Source organism: Corythoichthys intestinalis, chromosome 22 (assembly GCF_030265065.1).
Source record: "Corythoichthys intestinalis isolate RoL2023-P3 chromosome 22, ASM3026506v1, whole genome shotgun sequence".
In the NCBI taxonomy this organism is placed as follows: Eukaryota; Metazoa; Chordata; class Actinopteri; order Syngnathiformes; family Syngnathidae; genus Corythoichthys; species Corythoichthys intestinalis.
Window position 1 is genome coordinate 26,625,821 of NC_080416.1, and position 16,953 is coordinate 26,642,773.

The 16,953-nt window shown below is 40.3% G+C and overlaps 1 protein-coding gene across 5 annotated transcripts; it reads right to left on the reverse strand.

The window, feature by feature from the left end:
* Positions 1 to 3,002: 3,002 nt before the first annotated feature.
* LOC130910391 (hepatic lectin-like) lies at positions 3,003 to 13,659 on the reverse strand. Of its 5 annotated transcripts, XM_057827635.1 has the most exons (8): positions 13,568 to 13,659; positions 13,232 to 13,348; positions 13,078 to 13,152; positions 11,270 to 11,368; positions 9,588 to 9,674; positions 9,302 to 9,453; positions 4,379 to 4,503; positions 3,003 to 4,295 (listed from the first exon to the last, which is right to left on the reverse strand). In XM_057827635.1, the coding sequence occupies exons 2-8, from the start codon at positions 13,290 to 13,292 to the stop codon at positions 4,124 to 4,126; spliced, it is 771 nt and encodes a 256-aa protein (XP_057683618.1). In that variant the 5' UTR covers positions 13,293 to 13,348; positions 13,568 to 13,659; the 3' UTR covers positions 3,003 to 4,123. The 5 variants fall into 5 exon arrangements, with proteins under 5 accessions (XP_057683618.1, XP_057683619.1, XP_057683617.1 ...); XM_057827636.1 differs by lacking the exon at positions 13,568 to 13,659 and having other exon boundaries at positions 9,302 to 9,384; positions 13,232 to 13,555; XM_057827634.1 differs by lacking the exon at positions 13,568 to 13,659 and having other exon boundaries at positions 13,232 to 13,555.
* Positions 13,660 to 16,953: the final 3,294 nt, after the last annotated feature.

Here is a 16,953-nt window from a genome sequence, read left to right on the forward strand (position 1 = left end):
AGTAATTTAGTATTGAAATAAATAATGATTTGTATAGTTTTTCACCACTACTCCAAAACTCCAAATTGAAAAGGTGATTAATGTATGATACAATTTATTAATGTTCGTATTCATTAATACATTTTGAACTTGACAAGACCTATAGTGGTATGAAAAAGTATCTGAACCTTTTGTAATTTCTCACATTTCTGCATAAAATCACTATCAAAAGTGATCTGATCTTTGTCAAAATCACACAGATGAAAAAAACAGTGTCTGCTTTAACTAAAACCACCCCAAAATTTGTAGGTTTTCATATTTTAATGATAGTATGCAAACAATGACAACGGAGAAAAATAGGTAAGTGAACCATCACATTTAATGTTTTGTGCCCCACCTTCGGCAGCAATAACTTCAACCAGACACTTCCTGTAGCTGCAGATCAGTCTGGCACATCTATCAGGACTAATCTTGGCCCATTCTTCTCTACAAAACTGCTGTAGTTCAGTCAGATTCCTGGGATATCTGGCATGAATCGCTGCTTTAGGTCATGCCACAGCATCTCAATGGGGTTCAAGTCTGGACTTTGACTTGGCCACTCCAGAACGTGTATTTTGTTCTTCTGAAACCATTCTGTAGTTGATCTACTTCCATGTTTTGGATCATTGTCTTGTTACAGCATCCATCCTCTTTTTAGCCTAAGGGTAGGACAGACGGCATCAGGTTTTCCTGAAAAACATCTTAATAAACTTTTGAATTCATTCTTCCATTAATGGTTGCAAGTTGTCTAGGCCCTGAGGTAGCAAAACAGCCCCAAATCATAATGCTCCCTCCACTGTGCTTCACAGTGGAGATGAGGTGTTGATGTTGGTGAGCTGTTCCATTTTCCTTCACACATTACGTTGTGTGTTACTGCCAAACAATTGAACTTTGGTTTCATCAGTCGACAAAATATTTTACCACAACTTCTGTGGAGTGTTCAAGTGCCTTTTTGTGAACATTAAACGAGCAACAATGTTTTTTTAGAGAGCAGTGGCTTCCTCTGTGAGTCCTCCGATGATAGTTGATGCGTGAACGGAGATATTGGACTGTGCCAGTGATTTCTGTAAGTCTTTAGGAGACACTGTAGGGTTCTTTTTTACCTCTCTGAGTATTCTGCACTGAACTCTTGGCGTCATTTTTGGTGGACGGCCATTCCTTGGGAGTCAAGCAACAGTCCCAAACTCTCTCCATTTGTAGACAATGTCTCTGACTGTCGATTGATGAACATCAAAACTTTTAGAGATGGTTTTGTATCCTTTTCCAGCTTTATACAAATCAACAATCTTGATTCTTACCAGGTGTGTGTTTTATAGTGGGTAGGGCAGCTTTAAACCACTCATCAGTGACTGGCCACACAGCTGACTTAAATTGTTTGGTAAACATTGGTTTCAATTGCTCCTTATTTCCCCCCTTTTGTTTGCATGCTATCCTCATTAAAATATAAAAACCTATAAAGGTTTGGGTGGTTTTAGTTAAAGAAGACACTGTTTTTACATCTGTGTGATTTTGACAAAGATCATATCACATTTGATGGTGATTTTATGCAGAAATGTGAGAAATTCCAAAAGGTTCAGGTACTTTTTCATACCACTGTAATAGGTTAATATGATATAATGACTTTTAACCAATATCTCGACATTGTCCAACTCCAAAAATCCGATACCGATATACCCATTAATGAATGCTTATGACAGATGTCACTAAGTGTCATCGGGCAAATTATGTCACTAACTCCATTTATGTCCAGTTCGGATCTTTTGCATGCATTCAAAGGTGAAAGAATTTGCCGGATGACACAAAATGACAAATAAGCATTCATTAAAGGGATCCTCTGTTTTTAAGACAAGTAATTCTTAAAAGATACATGTTAGTATGAGTTATAATAATTTGATATTACAACCCCTCTTAATTTTTTTGTTTTAATAAAGTTTGTAAAATTATTTTAAGTGATAGGTCGCCGTTCTTGTTATGTCGCAGTGCGTGACGTCACCGGTCCCTTTGCCGAAATTCCAGCGTGTCACTCGTTAGCTTTCTCAACATGTCGTCAGTTCTACCCTTCCTATTTGAACCAGATCTGAAAAGTGAAGAGCAGGACAGCACTGTTGGTCGTTCACAAGACAAGCTTCAGGGAAAAATGCGTGCAGCAAATACCTGATAAGACAAAAGTTGGGCAAAACTGGTGATGCGAGAGAGTCCTGTTGGGAAGTCCGGTTGGGAGCGAGAGTGTATGCTGTCCGGTTTTATTAGCAGATATTCAAGGTAAGCGTATTGCGTTTTCAAACTTATCCCAATATAATTATGTAGATTGTTAGCATCCAGAGCTGTCGTGTGCTTACAGTACAGGCCAAAGAGCACACCTTGTGTAATCCATTTCTTGTACATTGTAACACGTGGTAGCTAGGATACATGTATAAAAATACCAAAAAGGGGAGAAGCTTCTACTTATGCACATTTGTTCACAAAAAAAAAAATATTTCAACCTTGACCACTCTTCACTCGGGAGCTCAGCAGTACGCAAACACGCGTTCCCTGACGAACTCCCAACATTGTTGCAAGGTCCACGTCAGAGTCACTGTCGTCACTGTAGCGTGCCATAGTGCTTTAATTATTTAGTATGATTTGGGGAAAACTCCCACGAAGAATAGTCAATAAAAAAGATAGCAATAGTAATCCAAATCCGCGTTTTTTACTCTCTCGAAGATCCAGGAATTAGACCGATACCACGACAATGTCGCAGCCGCGATTAGGCCGTCGATTCCACAAAATAGACTGATCCAAAAAGCCGCTGTGGGACCGACGAATCAAAAAAATGGACAGATCCGAAACCAATATTGCAGACGCGGTGGGAACGTCGGATCCAGAAAATAGACGGATCCCTTACTTGACTGAGGATCCAGGAAAAATGTTTGGGTGCTAGTTGTAACGCGTGGTGGGTAGGATACGTGCATGCAAGGAACAAAAAGGGGGAGAAGCTTCCACTTGTGCACATTTATTCACAAAAAATAATAATTCCACCTTGACCACTCACTTCACTCCCCTTGTTTCCATTTGACTGGAAATTGCATCCAAAAGCAGCACATCGTGGCATTTTACTTCGCGAGTTTAGGCAGCAATAAGCAATTGTTAAACACGAAAGATGCCAATGACGTCATCACTGCGAGCCCGCAAACCATGGCGCCAACTAACGGTCAAAATATGGACTAAATATTATAAAATATTGCCATTGATTTAACATTTTATGTGTTTCTAACAACATATTTTAGTACAAGAGAACAATTGTGGTTTAATTAGAGCCTACATGTATTTAAGTTAGAAGATCACTTTAACGCTCACGGCAGTGTCATGTCATAAGTATGATTGTCTTATGACAGTCTTATGGCGCCACTGTCAAATAAAGTGTTACCAAATACCATAACTAGCAATTAATGAAACAACTGGAACAGTAACTGAAGAAATAATTAGCACAGAATGAATTTTGATTGTTATTTACATTTGTAGCGCTCCAGTGCATGCTTGGAGGCATGTTGGACGACAACAGTGATGACAGCTGGTGGCAGCAGAGGTTGACTATCTCCACCAAGGGAGCAGTGAGGCCAAATGAAGTTCCTTGAAGCAATGAAGCTTTGCAGCAAATTGGTTCAAAGCTTCAATTTCATTTGGTCTTTGACAGTTTATGATGCCGATGTCAAATAAATTGTTACCGGTTAGTATCTTTTGGTGTAGTAAATATCCCATTATACAGTGAGGACAGCTGCGGCTTATAGTCTGGTGCGGCTTATCTATGAACAAATGCTGTTTTCGTGTAAAATTTGGTGGGTGGCGGTTTATAGTCAGGTGCGCCTTACAGCGCGAAAATTACGATAGGTTTTCCCTTAACAAACGTTAGCACAGCGAAAAAAAAAAAATCATTTGTACCACTTTCCAGGGCTCTACATGAAAGAGGCAAGTTTTTGCAAGTTTTTTTTTAACAACAACAACAACAACAACAAAAAAGAACGTGCTTGGAGGAGGAATATGAGGCGCAATTTTTGTGAAATGGCATTCTATTCATTTTGTTGTCTTTCTGTGGAGTTTCAAAAGTAATGGTAATCAGGTGAAGTTTTCATCCTTTCTGCGCCGCTTTCTCACAAATCCACCTGTGCGGAATGCTACAGGCTCTGTCGAACCAGCTCTGCAATTCTTTTGCAATGTCCGGGTCACCAATGCGTGCACAGTCTTCGCCGCCTCTCTCGTTCACCCAATCGTCAGGCTCCCATGGGGCCCAGAATGCCAAGCTGAGCGTACAAAAATACCAAAAATACGTTTTAAAAACAAGACATGGAAACATTTTTGGAATCATGTTGAGCACAAACGGAACCTGAGATTTAGAGGGGAGCCGTCCGTCCACAGCCATTGACCCTCCTGCTGAGAGTCCGTCAGGCCGATCCAAAACTTGTCCTCTTCAAAGGACATTATGTCCAACAGTCTCCGTGCCAAAAATTTCTAATGAAAGTTATAAACATGTAGGAGTCAATATTAAACTTTTCATGCGCGTATTCCCTTTATTTATTTATTATTAGAGATGTCCCGATCGATCGGGATGATCGGGTCCGATCACGTCATTTTTAAAGTATCGGAATCGGCAAAAAAATATCGGACATACCTTTTTTAATGTACTGTACATACTGTATATTTTTTAATTAAATCGTTTTCTAATTGTATTTAACGTTACAGACATAATGTTACACTCATCCTGAGTCTTTAGTTTAGGCTTAAGGTAGGGTTATCAAATCTATCCCGATAACGGCGGTAATTCATTTTTTAAAAAATGTATCACATTAAAATATTTAACGCAATTAATGCATGCGCCGCACGACCCACTCACGCATTGTCACGCTCATTCTGTAATGACGCCGTTTTACCTATATAGAGAGATAAAAGGCAGCGTAAAGTGAGTAGAGTGAATTTTGGCAGTCTTTGGAGCCTTTTTTTAATTGGCTAAAGCCTTACAATCCCTCTCCCTACGATTAGAAATAACGTGGGAAGCAATGTGGGGAAGCAAGGTAGTAATTGATCTTTTTCTTAACACCCTATGTTATTTCCTAATGCAGAGAAGATATATCAATTGGTAGCCCTACGCACAGTCATAGTTGCACTTCCCATCATGCATTTGGGCATGGCTACGGTATCATTTACTGAAAGCTCAACAAATACACTAGATGGCAATATTTAGTCACAACATACAAAGTCAAATTTATCCTTTAAGAATTACAAGTCTTTCTATCCGTGGATCCCTCTCACAGAAAGAATGTTAATAATGTAAATGCCATCTTGAGGATTTATTGTCATAATAAACAAATACAGTACTTATGTACTGTATGTTTAATGTATATATTAGTCCGAGTTTTATTCATTTTTTTCTTAATGCATTGCCGAAATGTATATGATCGGGAAAAATTATCGGGAATGATTTGAATTGAATCGGGAGCAAAAAAAAGCTATCGGATCGGGAAATATCGGGATCGGCAGATACTCAAGCTAAAACGATCGGGAGCAAAAAAACATGATCGGAACAACCCTATTTATTATAAACTTTTAAAAACTCTTAAAGGGCATTCATTTTACTTATTGACTGTCACTGACAGCACTAGACGTCCAAACCATTTTGTCTGGGAGGAGCAAACAGGGTTGAAAGTGGCTCAAATTTCTTGCCGGAACTTCCTGACATAAAGGTTGCCGCGGAGCCGGAATTTTTTTAATACATTTTGTAATTTTTTGGGTGGTCCTACAACCACTGAAATGCAAAGAAAACTGCTTTTGGCATAGTAATACCTATCATACACACTAGTGCCGGTTACTGGTTTCAAGGTTTACCACGGTATGAAAACGTCACGGTTTCAAAACCACAAAAATTTTCCGTCGTACCGTACTATTACTATTGGTATTAGCTATCTGAAATCCATGGCTTACAGCAGCAGCACCCCCCCCTCCTGTTTGCTGTTCTGTCCTGTGTCTGTCGATGACACTCCACCTGAGCTTTTTCCCACCTCAAAAAAGACAAACTCGCTAGTATAGGAGTACTTCGGCTACCGAAAAGAACCAGACGGCTGCGGCTTAGAGGAGGAAGGACTGCAGGACCTCCAACATGATTTCACATTTATGCAGGGGTGAAAGTGGGCCAGAAGGGTCAGGAACGCAGTTCCGGTATAAGATTCAGGGCCAGTACGCAGTTCCGATATAAGATTCAGGGCCGGAATACTGTTCCGGTATAAGATTCGGGGCCGGAATGCTGTTCCGGTACATGGTGCTTTAATTCCGAAAATATGAAAGCACTGTCAAAACACTATTTGGGGATGGCGTGGCTCAGTGATAGAGTAGTTGCCCCCTGACCCAGAGGTTGTGGGTTCAATTCTCTTCCCTGATGAACTCGCCGAAGTATGCTTGAGCAAGATACTGAACCCCACATTGCTCCTGGTGCTGCATCACCAGTGGGTAGATGGCGATGTAGTGTAAAGCGCTTTGAGCGCCTTGAAAGGTGGAAAAGCGCTATATAAGTATAACACCATTTACCATTTACGATTTAAAAAAAAAAAAAAAAGCTAAACTGACACACATGCATTTCAGCCCCAAGAATAAAACAATCTACCAACATCAGATTTACATACACAAGTGTTAATAACAAGCATAATAAAGTGCTGGTGTAGCGTAATCCGTTTCCACCAATATTTATTATTGATTTTATTCCACGGACGGCATGGAGGTTTTCCCAGCTGTTGCAGTTATCTGAGTCTGACGATGATGACACACGCAGCAAAGCAAAACGCCTGGACTCATTTATCCGTTCAACTGGGTGACATACTGACATGTGATCAGCAGAGATGTTTAGCTCTGATTGGTTCAAATTTGCATGTTTTCTGGAACAGCAAAAAAAAAGAAAAGAAAAGCTTGTTGAATTGATGCGACAAAAAAAGGGCAATGCAACATAAAATGGATCAAATCTTTAAGCGCAACGAAAGACTTGAAAAGGCTTATTTATCATATTTAGTTTTATTTGCTCTGATGGGGAGGTTCAGAACATCTTAGCTGTCAATGTGCACTTTGGACTTATATTTGTTCATTTATCTTAGGCTACTTATTCATTTCCTTATGATTCAAAAAAGTCAATGTTTGTGCGATCTTCAAAATATATTCCATTTCACTCCATTTCTGCATAATATAACATTAACTTCAATTTTAATACAGTATATATCCTATGTTCTTAAGTAGTTAAAATTGAGATTTGGCATTTAGTATGTGAGGAAATGAGGGAAAATAAAAATTAGGAGAGGGAGGTTGGGGTTATTGCTGTTTTTGTTAACTTTTATTTTGCAAATCATTGAAAAAATACAATTTTGAATATAAAATAAATAAATAAATGAATATTTCTAGATTCGTGGCGACCTTCACGTCGGGGAGTTCCGGCAAGAAATCCTAGACCATCATCTGTCAATTTGTACAATTTTAAAGGTAAGTAAATGCTTTGATGAACGTTTCCACCAAGCTACAAGAGTTCACTCTAGTGTGTTTAGTGTGTCAAGCTATGGTAAAACAAATACTATAGGCAAGTTTCCTGAGCATAACTGGCTTAAATGTCTTTGACATTTTCTGCTACAGATTTCCGGTTTGGATAGAACACAATGAAGTGCAGTTGGAGTAGACAAAGTTTTGAACCGCAAAATCAAACCAGAAGAATCCGGGGGGTGGGGGGTGGGGGGTTTAGGATGACGTAGATGAAGCGACAGGACTTTCTGAACTGTGCGAGTCGCTCCCGGATGACCGAGCTTCTCACCCTATCTCTAAGGGACCGGACACCCTGCGGCTGTAACTCATTTCGGCCGCTTATATCCGGGATCTTGTTCTTTCGGTCCACAGCTCATGACCAAAGGTGAGGGTAGGGAAGTCAGTATACATGTCGCCTAATGCAATCATGTCCATAAATGGAGTTGTTTTTCACAGAAAACCGCTGACAGTTATTTTTGCTTCAGATAATCATGGACTTGTAACTGCCAACCAGCAAGGCTCATGACCTATTTTGCAAGAAGAATTAATCACCAAACAGACACACCTCTTTATCTGTACAGCATATAAGCAAAGCCAAGCTCTCTGTTCAGTGTGCATTTCTCTACACAGCTTTTGTTCTGTCATTGAATGTACCCAGAAATTTCAGAAATTAAAACAGCACAGTATTGATCTCTTGCCTCCAGTCTTTATTAACAATCCAGTCTAGCCATCTCACCGAATTGAAAACGAACACGCGAAGGACCTGAAAGACTGTCTCCAACAGTAGAAACGTAGATCGTCTGGTAAATCGAGAGCTTCGCCTTTTGAGTCAGCTCTTTCTTCACCACAACGGACCAGTACAGAGTCCGCATCACTGCAGATGCTGCACCGATTCGTCTGTCGATTTCCCACTCCCTCCTATCCTCAATCGTGAACAAGACCCCAAGATACTTGAACTCCTCCACTTGGGGTAGTATCTCATCACCTGACCCGGAGAGGGCACACCACCCTTTTCCGACTGAGCACCATGGTCTCGGATTTGGCGGTTCTGATCTTCATCCGGACCGTTTCACGCTAAGCTGCAAACCGCTCTGATGAGAGTTGGAGATCACTGCTTGATGAACCCAAAAGCACCACATCATCTGCAAAAAGCAGAGATGCAATGCTGAGCCCACCAAATCAGACCCCCTCAACGCTTCAGCTGTGTCTCGAAATTCTGTAAAAGTCATAAAAGTTATGAACAGGATCAGTGACAAAGGGCAACCTTGGCGTAGTCCAACACTCACTGGGAATGAATCCGACTTACTGCCAGCTTTGCGGACCAAACTCTGGCACCAGTTGTACAGGGACCGAACAGTCCTTACCAGGGGGATCGGTACCCCGTACTCCCGGAGCACCCCTACAGGACTCCCCGAGGGGCATGTTCGAACACCTTCTCCAAATCCACCAAAAACATGTAGACCGGTTGAGCGAACTCCTATGCACCCTCGAGGACCCTGCTGAGGGTGTGGAGCTGGTCCACTGTTTTACGGCCGGGACGAAAACCACACGGCATCTCCTGAATCCGAGATTTGACTTCCCAACGGACCCTCCTCTGGGGCTGGGGATTTTGATCACTCTGCAATAATTTCCTTGTATCACGATTCCCCTGTGTCTATCTGCCCTACCTCCATTCCTCTTCTTTACAGTTGCTTTTTCTCCTTTCACCCGAAAAGTGTGTTAAAATATTTTTGGGGAAATTTGGGTGTGGTGGTCGGCGCACCTGCTTGTTGTAGCTGTCGATCTTCACCAGATCGCCGGAGCTGTTAGTGCAAAATCTTCGACTGTCCTCCCAAGTCAAAGCATCTGGAGAGAAATAGTAGCAGCTTTCTCCATTAGGCTCCCAGCATTCGTCACATTTCGTGCACGTGCCCTCTAAGACGACATGACAATATTTTTGTGGGTAAGCTATAGTTAGCAATTTAGCAGCATAATGTTAGTTTTTTTGTTTGTTTGTTTTTTAGCTCACATGAAGGGGAAAGACTTGTTTGACTTTTTTTTTTACTCACTCTGGCTGGTTGACCCATTGGCTTTCAACGCCTCATAATCAGCCTTCAGTTTTTGGAACATCCTGTTAATCTGAATCTTCTCGTATTCTGCGAAACATGAAGTGGTAACAATGGAGATATATACAGTGAGGAGAACAAGTATTTGATACACTGCCAATGGGTTTTCCCATTGGCAGTGTATCAAATACTTGTATATGGTGGAAAACACAGACAAGACTGAAAAAGCAGTTTCTGCTCTAGCACCCCTCTTTAAAATAAACTGCTGTATTTTAAGCCAAAAGAACTGTTGTGTTTGATCGAGCAATATGTCTATATGCTGCCATAGCAGATTCAAGGCGCATTAAGCCCCCAAACTATTTTTAATTTGTGTCTTACCCTGAAAGCCCCCGCTTTTGTTTCAAACCTGCCATAAAAACAAGGGAAGTAATTATATTTATTATTCAAAATGTCTGTCATTTTTAGCTTAGAATCATTAATTGATGTCTAATATTTTGCTTAAAAAACAAAAAGACTAAAAAAATATTCAGTCGCATATTTTACACTTTTAAACAAATTACGTCACAATGAAACAAATGGTGTCTGTAAAAAAATCACGGATATCTACCTCATAACTATTGCTTAATTGTATTTTTTTTGTAACTGTCGCATTTTCTCCGATATTTTAGATGATTGACTTGCTGAAAGACCCAGTGACGACCCATCTTCAGCTTTCGGGCAGAGGGCAACAGATTTTGATTTAAAATGTCCTGGTATTTCAAAGCATTCATGATGCCATGCACCCTAACAAGGTTCCCAGGGCCTTTGGAAGCGAAACAGCCCCACAGCATCACTGACCCACCCCCATACTTCACAGTGGGTATGAGGTGCTGTCTACACGCGAACGATCTGTATGGGAGGCATGCACGGAGAAAACCTTTCCTCACTCACAATCATAAACGCAAACGTCTGGAGTTCGCCAAGCAGTATTGGGGCTTCAACTGGGACCGTGTGCTTTGTTCAGATGAGACCAAGATTGAGCTTTTTGGCAACAAACACTCTAAGTGGGTCTGGCGTGCCACGAAAGATGCGCATGCTGAAAAGCACCTCATACCCACTGTGAAGTATGGGGGTGGGTCAGTGATGCTGTGGGGCTTTTTCGCTTCCAAAGGCCCTCGGAACCTTGTTAGGGTGCATGGCATCATGAATGCTTTGAAATACCAGGACATTTTAAATCAAAATCTGTTGCCCTCTGCCCAAAAGCTGAAGATAGGTCGTCTCTGGGTCTTTCAGCAAGACAATGACCCTAAACATATGGTCAAATCTACACAGAAATGGTTCACCAGACACAAAATCAAGCTCCTCCCATGGCCATTTCAGTCCCCAGACCTTGTTTTGTTGGCAAAAGGGGGTTGTATTATTATTAACACCAGGGGTGCTAATAATTGTGACACACGTTATTTGATATCAAATAATTATTTCTTTATGTGGGATTTTTTTCCCCACTGAATAAATGCACTTGTATTGAGGGTTAGATTTTTCTCTTTTTTCCATTTAGGTCCCATATTATTTGAATTAAAAAAAAAATATTAGAAGCTAAAAAACACATCTTACCCAGGGGTGCCAATAATTATGGAGGGCACTGTATATACTGTATATAAAGCGTCTTACTATGCAAAACTGCTGGAAAAACAAAAACAACTCACCGACCCAACGACCAGCCGCTAACGCTAAGAGCAGAAGAACGGCCAAAGCTACTAAGGCCTTTGTCTCTTCTGTCAACTTTGACCTTCCCAGCTTGTCACCTGTGACAAGGCATGCAGTATACACACATTGCTGTGTGAAGTACTTGGAGACTCATTTAAGTGAAAGGCGTTACTTTTTATAAATAAGCTTTACTTCACTTTACATACAAAAATACTCAATTGTACACTGCACGACACTTTCACACTTTAAAGTACTTCTTTGGCGACAATGGTGTCCCACAGAGATTACTTTTACATCTCTTTGTCTTTATGTACAGCAGAGGTAGGTAGTAACGCGTTACATTTACTCCGTTACATTTACTTGAGTAACTTTTTGAGAAATATGTACTTCTTAGAGTAGTTTTACCACACATTATTTATTGTATTTATATCTATAGTACACAATATAAATATATGTATGATATATAAATATACAGTATATGTATACAGTATATCCTTATATGGTACATTTTTGTATCAGGAGCAAATACTTTTTAGTTTTAAAATACATTTTAAAGCAAGTACTTTGTACTTTTGCTTGACTATTCTATTTTTTTCTTAGATACTTGTGCTGTTACTGAAATAATTTTTGCAGCTGTATCTGTACTTTAACTTAAGCAAAAACAAAACAAATTTTTTTTTTTTCATATCTGGCATGTATGAGAGGTATCCCAGCCTGAACACGACTGCATTGAAATCATACGCATTAGGTCTGGCGCCCACTGCTGGGATTTGGGAACACCATGTGTTCAGGTGCCTGATGAAAAATATTTAGGTTTTGTTGAGGCAGAGGGCTCCAAACAGGAATGTGAAAATGACTGTTGCCATGTTGTCTAACCACAAATTTTGAACGGTCATAACTTGGCAGATATACAACATGTCTGTGCCAAAATTCCTGTGCTTGATGAGAGTCGTACCTTGAAGGGTCCTGTCGGGGTCCATAGCATCAAACCTACCGTACTTAAGCAGCTTATACGCCACGAAATTTGGCACACTTGCTCGAATTGGCCCAATGAGAAGATTAATTTGGTTTTGAATAAGGGCGTGGCCACGCAGCTGGGTACCGCCTCCGTTTTTTAGAACCCTCTTCAATAGGGTTTTTTTTCACCTAGGTATTTGAATGTATTTCTCATCTCAGGATGTACAAAAACATCTCTGTCAGCCATGCCACACCACAAAACAAGGTTCCACACAAAAACGAGGCAAGTTTCGAGGACAGGTTAATTTCTCATGAGATGTTAAGAGTGGGACGATCTGCCACCAACCTGAGCTGCGTGCCGTCCGAGTTGTGCCAAACCGCGAGGGACCGTTCAGTCCTGCTTGCAGGCCTAGTTTTGTATTTTTTTGGCTTCATGTGGTTATGTAATGTGTTATAGTACAGTAGAATAATAACAGTTCATATAAATAACTTTGTGCTGGGAAAAAAAGTTGTTTAAAAAATAAATATCAAAACATCTTAAGCAGTAACTCATAATGTTACTCATTACTTGAGTATTCTTTTCATCAAATACTTTTATACTTGTACTTGAGTACATTTTTTGAATGACTACTTTTACTTGAGTGATATTATTTTTAAGTCACGCTACTCTTGGGTAATTTTTTTTACTACACTACCCACCTCTGATGTACAGTAAACATTCATGAATGGGACATTCTATATCTTTTATGAAACTCAAGAAAAACATCAAATTTTAGCAGCAAGTATGTAATTTAGACTGTTGTAGTAGTTCAAGTTGAACAGACTTTTACATTACGAGGAGACAACCTACCGTTCGTTGGCTTTGAATTCGATCGTGCCTCGCTGACTGAGGCGTAGTCATTTTCAGAAGATGTTGAAGCTGCAGCTGTTCAACCAAATTCAGTCAGTTTGACAAATATAAGTACTAAATAATACGTGGGTCATACTTTTCGTTCTGAACTCACCCCTTTCACCATTTCCCGATTCGACAAAAACTTCCAAGTCAAAAACATCTGGCCCGGGCATTTTAGCGGTGTAAAGAAAGATCTTGACTGGGACTGGACTTGACTTCCTTATTCAAACTTACATGAGAAAAATTTGCAATTATCACCAAAATCTAGTTCTGAAATGCACTTCCTCTTTTCTAAGTCTACTTCAAAGCACAGCGGGAGGTCAACTTGCCGGAAAACAGAGACAAGTCCACATTTTCTTGTTTACATCATTTTTATGTGCCACATTAAAGTGACTAAAGACAGAAGTAAAAATTGAAAGGAGATGATGAGAGGATACTGAGATCCTACCCAAGATGGCCGCCTGCTCCGTACGCCATCTCAATAAGATGAGGTTAGACGTCCAATCGCGTGGTGCTAAACCATCCTTCTGTTATGAATTTCAATGAGTTTATCGCTAGGAGACATCCAAATCCGTTTGAAGTTGTTCATTCGCTGCCAACCCTCCCACTCAAATGGATTGGAGTTTAGCACTGTCAGTGTCAGCCAATACCTGGCAATTAGTTAATTTTTGGGCATTTCACATCATTTCTTAAGTTTCCGAGGTACTTCCACTTTCCGACCGCATTTCTGCTTGTGACTTCCATTTTACGCTTTCTCCATCCAGAACAACAGTGGAGAAGGAGTGGCATCACTCATCAAAATCCCTCAAAAAAGACACTTTGGAAATGTTGCATCCATCTGCCATCATCACGACATGGGAGGACCACATGCTCATGAAGGCAAATGTGGAACCAAGCCCATGCCACCAAAAAGACGGGTGGTTATGTAGCCGTATTGCTAGGCTGGTGTTATGGAAGGTATACTCTCCCTATCCGTGCATTTTCATGTGTCTGGTGCTCAAAAAATACTAAAGTTAAAATTTTGCGCATCAAACAACTTGTTGTCTTTGATATTGTTATTGCGATGATGATGTTTAATATTATTTTCTACAACTACTGTACTGCTGTGGCTGCAACACATGCTATCTGCTGTAGTGATGGGATTTCCGGCTCTTTTCGGTGATCCGGTTCATTTGGATCGGCTCAGTCAAAAGAGCCGGCTCTTTTTGGCTCTCAAACGGCTCTTTCAACTTCAGCTTTTCTTTTAAATATTTATGACAAATTTAGCATATATTTTGATAAATGAGATTGTGAACTAGAGCTGAAACGAGTACTCGAGCAACTCGAGTAACTCGAGTTTAAAAACTGATCCGAGTCATTTTATTCACCTCGAGTAATCGTTTATTTTGACAGCTCTAAGCATCACGTTTTGCTCGGACTACTTTTAATGCGGGACAACGCGCTGATGTCACGTGCGGAGAGGAAAAAGGGGGGGGGGGGGGGGGGGACTTACTGCAGCCAACAGCTGCCACAAACGACGCCGACGTTGCTAAATACTAGCCCGCAGGATGCTACGTTGGTACAGGTAGCGTCTCATGCGTCTCATAGAGATCACATGTATGTTGAACTAGATGCTAAATGACAGACTCGGCCGCGTCTGGGCAGCTTTAGTAAACAGCCGCCATCTTAAAGCAGTACAGCGCTAAGCGCTAATAAAGAGCGCTAAGCGCTAATAAATAAGATTAACGTTACTGTTCTGAAGTAACGTTAGCCCTGCGGAGGGCTAGGTTTCTATTCATTATGACCACTGTCGATGCTTGGCTAACGTGTCTTACATACAGGCTTTAACATAACATAGCATTGTGGAGTGATGAGGGTGTAAAATAAAAATTTAATCATGCTAACTATCAATTTTAGCTCAGTAGTCATTGCTGGATAAAACACCAAGTAGCACTGGTGCTAATGTGCTCCAATACAGCCTGTATCATACATTTATTTTGAACACTGCAAAAACTCAAAATCCTATCAGGACTTGCAGTTTAGACTAACTTAAAACTTAACTAGAACTTAAAAATGGCTTGACACAAAGAGAAATTCAATTGAAAGACGTGGGAAAAAAATCCAAACTTTTAAGTGATGTGTGTTATCAAGCATAACGGCATTTTTAGGTAAGATATATATATATATATATATATATATATATATATATATATATATATTTTTTTTTTTTTGTAATAAGATCTAAAGTTTTTTGAGTGAAAGCAGTGAATTAGTCTTTTTTTTTTTTTTTTTTTTAATTCTAGTTACATCTGAGATGCAATTGTTGGCTGTTTTCAACAATATACATCGAAAATAAAGACATTGATTGACTGAAAATGGTTCAAAATTAGATGAAATGTCTTGTTTTCTCATGTATATTTATAATTGCTCTTCACCTAAAAATATATTTGTTTTATCCGATTACTCGATTAATCGATAGAATTTTCAGTCGATTACTCGATTACTAAAATATTCGATAGCTGCAGCCCTATTGTGAACTAAATATTGCACTCTACTGACTGCAAATAGCAACAATTATCAAGCAAAGAAAAGGGTTTTTACTTATATTACCCCAGGTGACCCCTTTATTCTCAATTTTCTAAAGTGGCGACACATTTTTAGTGGCTGTCTTTTCTTCGTTCTTTTTCATGATCAGGGTTTAGTTAGCGGTTGGGGTTCAAGTGTAGATTCCTTTTGTTTGTTGTTTTGGCCTGGGCTTACCCTGAAGCCGCGCTTCATCTACATTTTGTACATATTGCCTTGAAAGGTGGAAAAGCGCTATATAACACCATTTACCATATTCATTGCGAGTTTGTTGTGTAAATTTTGTGCCACTTGCGAAATTGTGTGGCTCGTTTTATGTTACGCCCTTCGCGAGCCGTCCTTGGGACGTAACACTAGCGAACACAACAACAACTATGCCACGACTATTGCCACGAGTTGGCTTTCGGCTAACGTCGCTAGCTTCTACTGTACATTCCACAACAGTTGGCAGCTCTGCTTTGACAAAGTCATCAGTCATCTATCCGTCACTCGATGATGGCGTGAAATTCATTCGCTTCGTGCGAAGGAAAGGTGTCCATTTAGGTGCCCTACTATCCTTTGGCCACTCGTACAACTTTTCGTTTGAGTGAGAACAAAACATCGCCACACACTGCCGTGGCATCTTACCGTGAAACAATGCAACAAACAATACTGTTGTATGGCGGACTTCCCCCGCACTTCCCGGTGTGACATAATTTCCGAAGATTGCCGAAGAAAAGCATTTTCGTTGTCAGGGGCGTTGCTATGGGTTAAACAAACAATCTGGAAGGGTTGCGTTAAAGAAAATAATGAAAATATGCTTATAATTGTTTAGCCATTGATATTATTCAAAAACATGGTTGGCCAACCTTAGTTCACATTTCCCCTTTAAGTGGCCAGCGTATGAATCTACACCTCACGTTAACACAGGCTGCGCAAGTTGTTATAATTTTGTCCACGAATCATCAACGAAGTGATAAGAACAAACATACAATCTTCTAGGTAGATCCTTAGGTTTAAAGCACATCCTTAACTTATTGTCTGCAGCTGGTTTCGATTTAAGACGTATGGTGAGGTAGATCCACATGGGCTCTTTGAAGCTGGACGCTGTTCAAAACATTCCACTTCCAACCATATGTATATAGGCGGCTCCAGGAGTTCACACACAGCACAGAAAGTCTCGGAGTCTCATTTACGTTGCGCTGAACCTATTTTTGGAAATTCCGTTGGTTCCTCTGCTTACTTCAACTGCGCTTCATGTTGTTCTGTCTAAACCGGAAGACTCATCTCCCT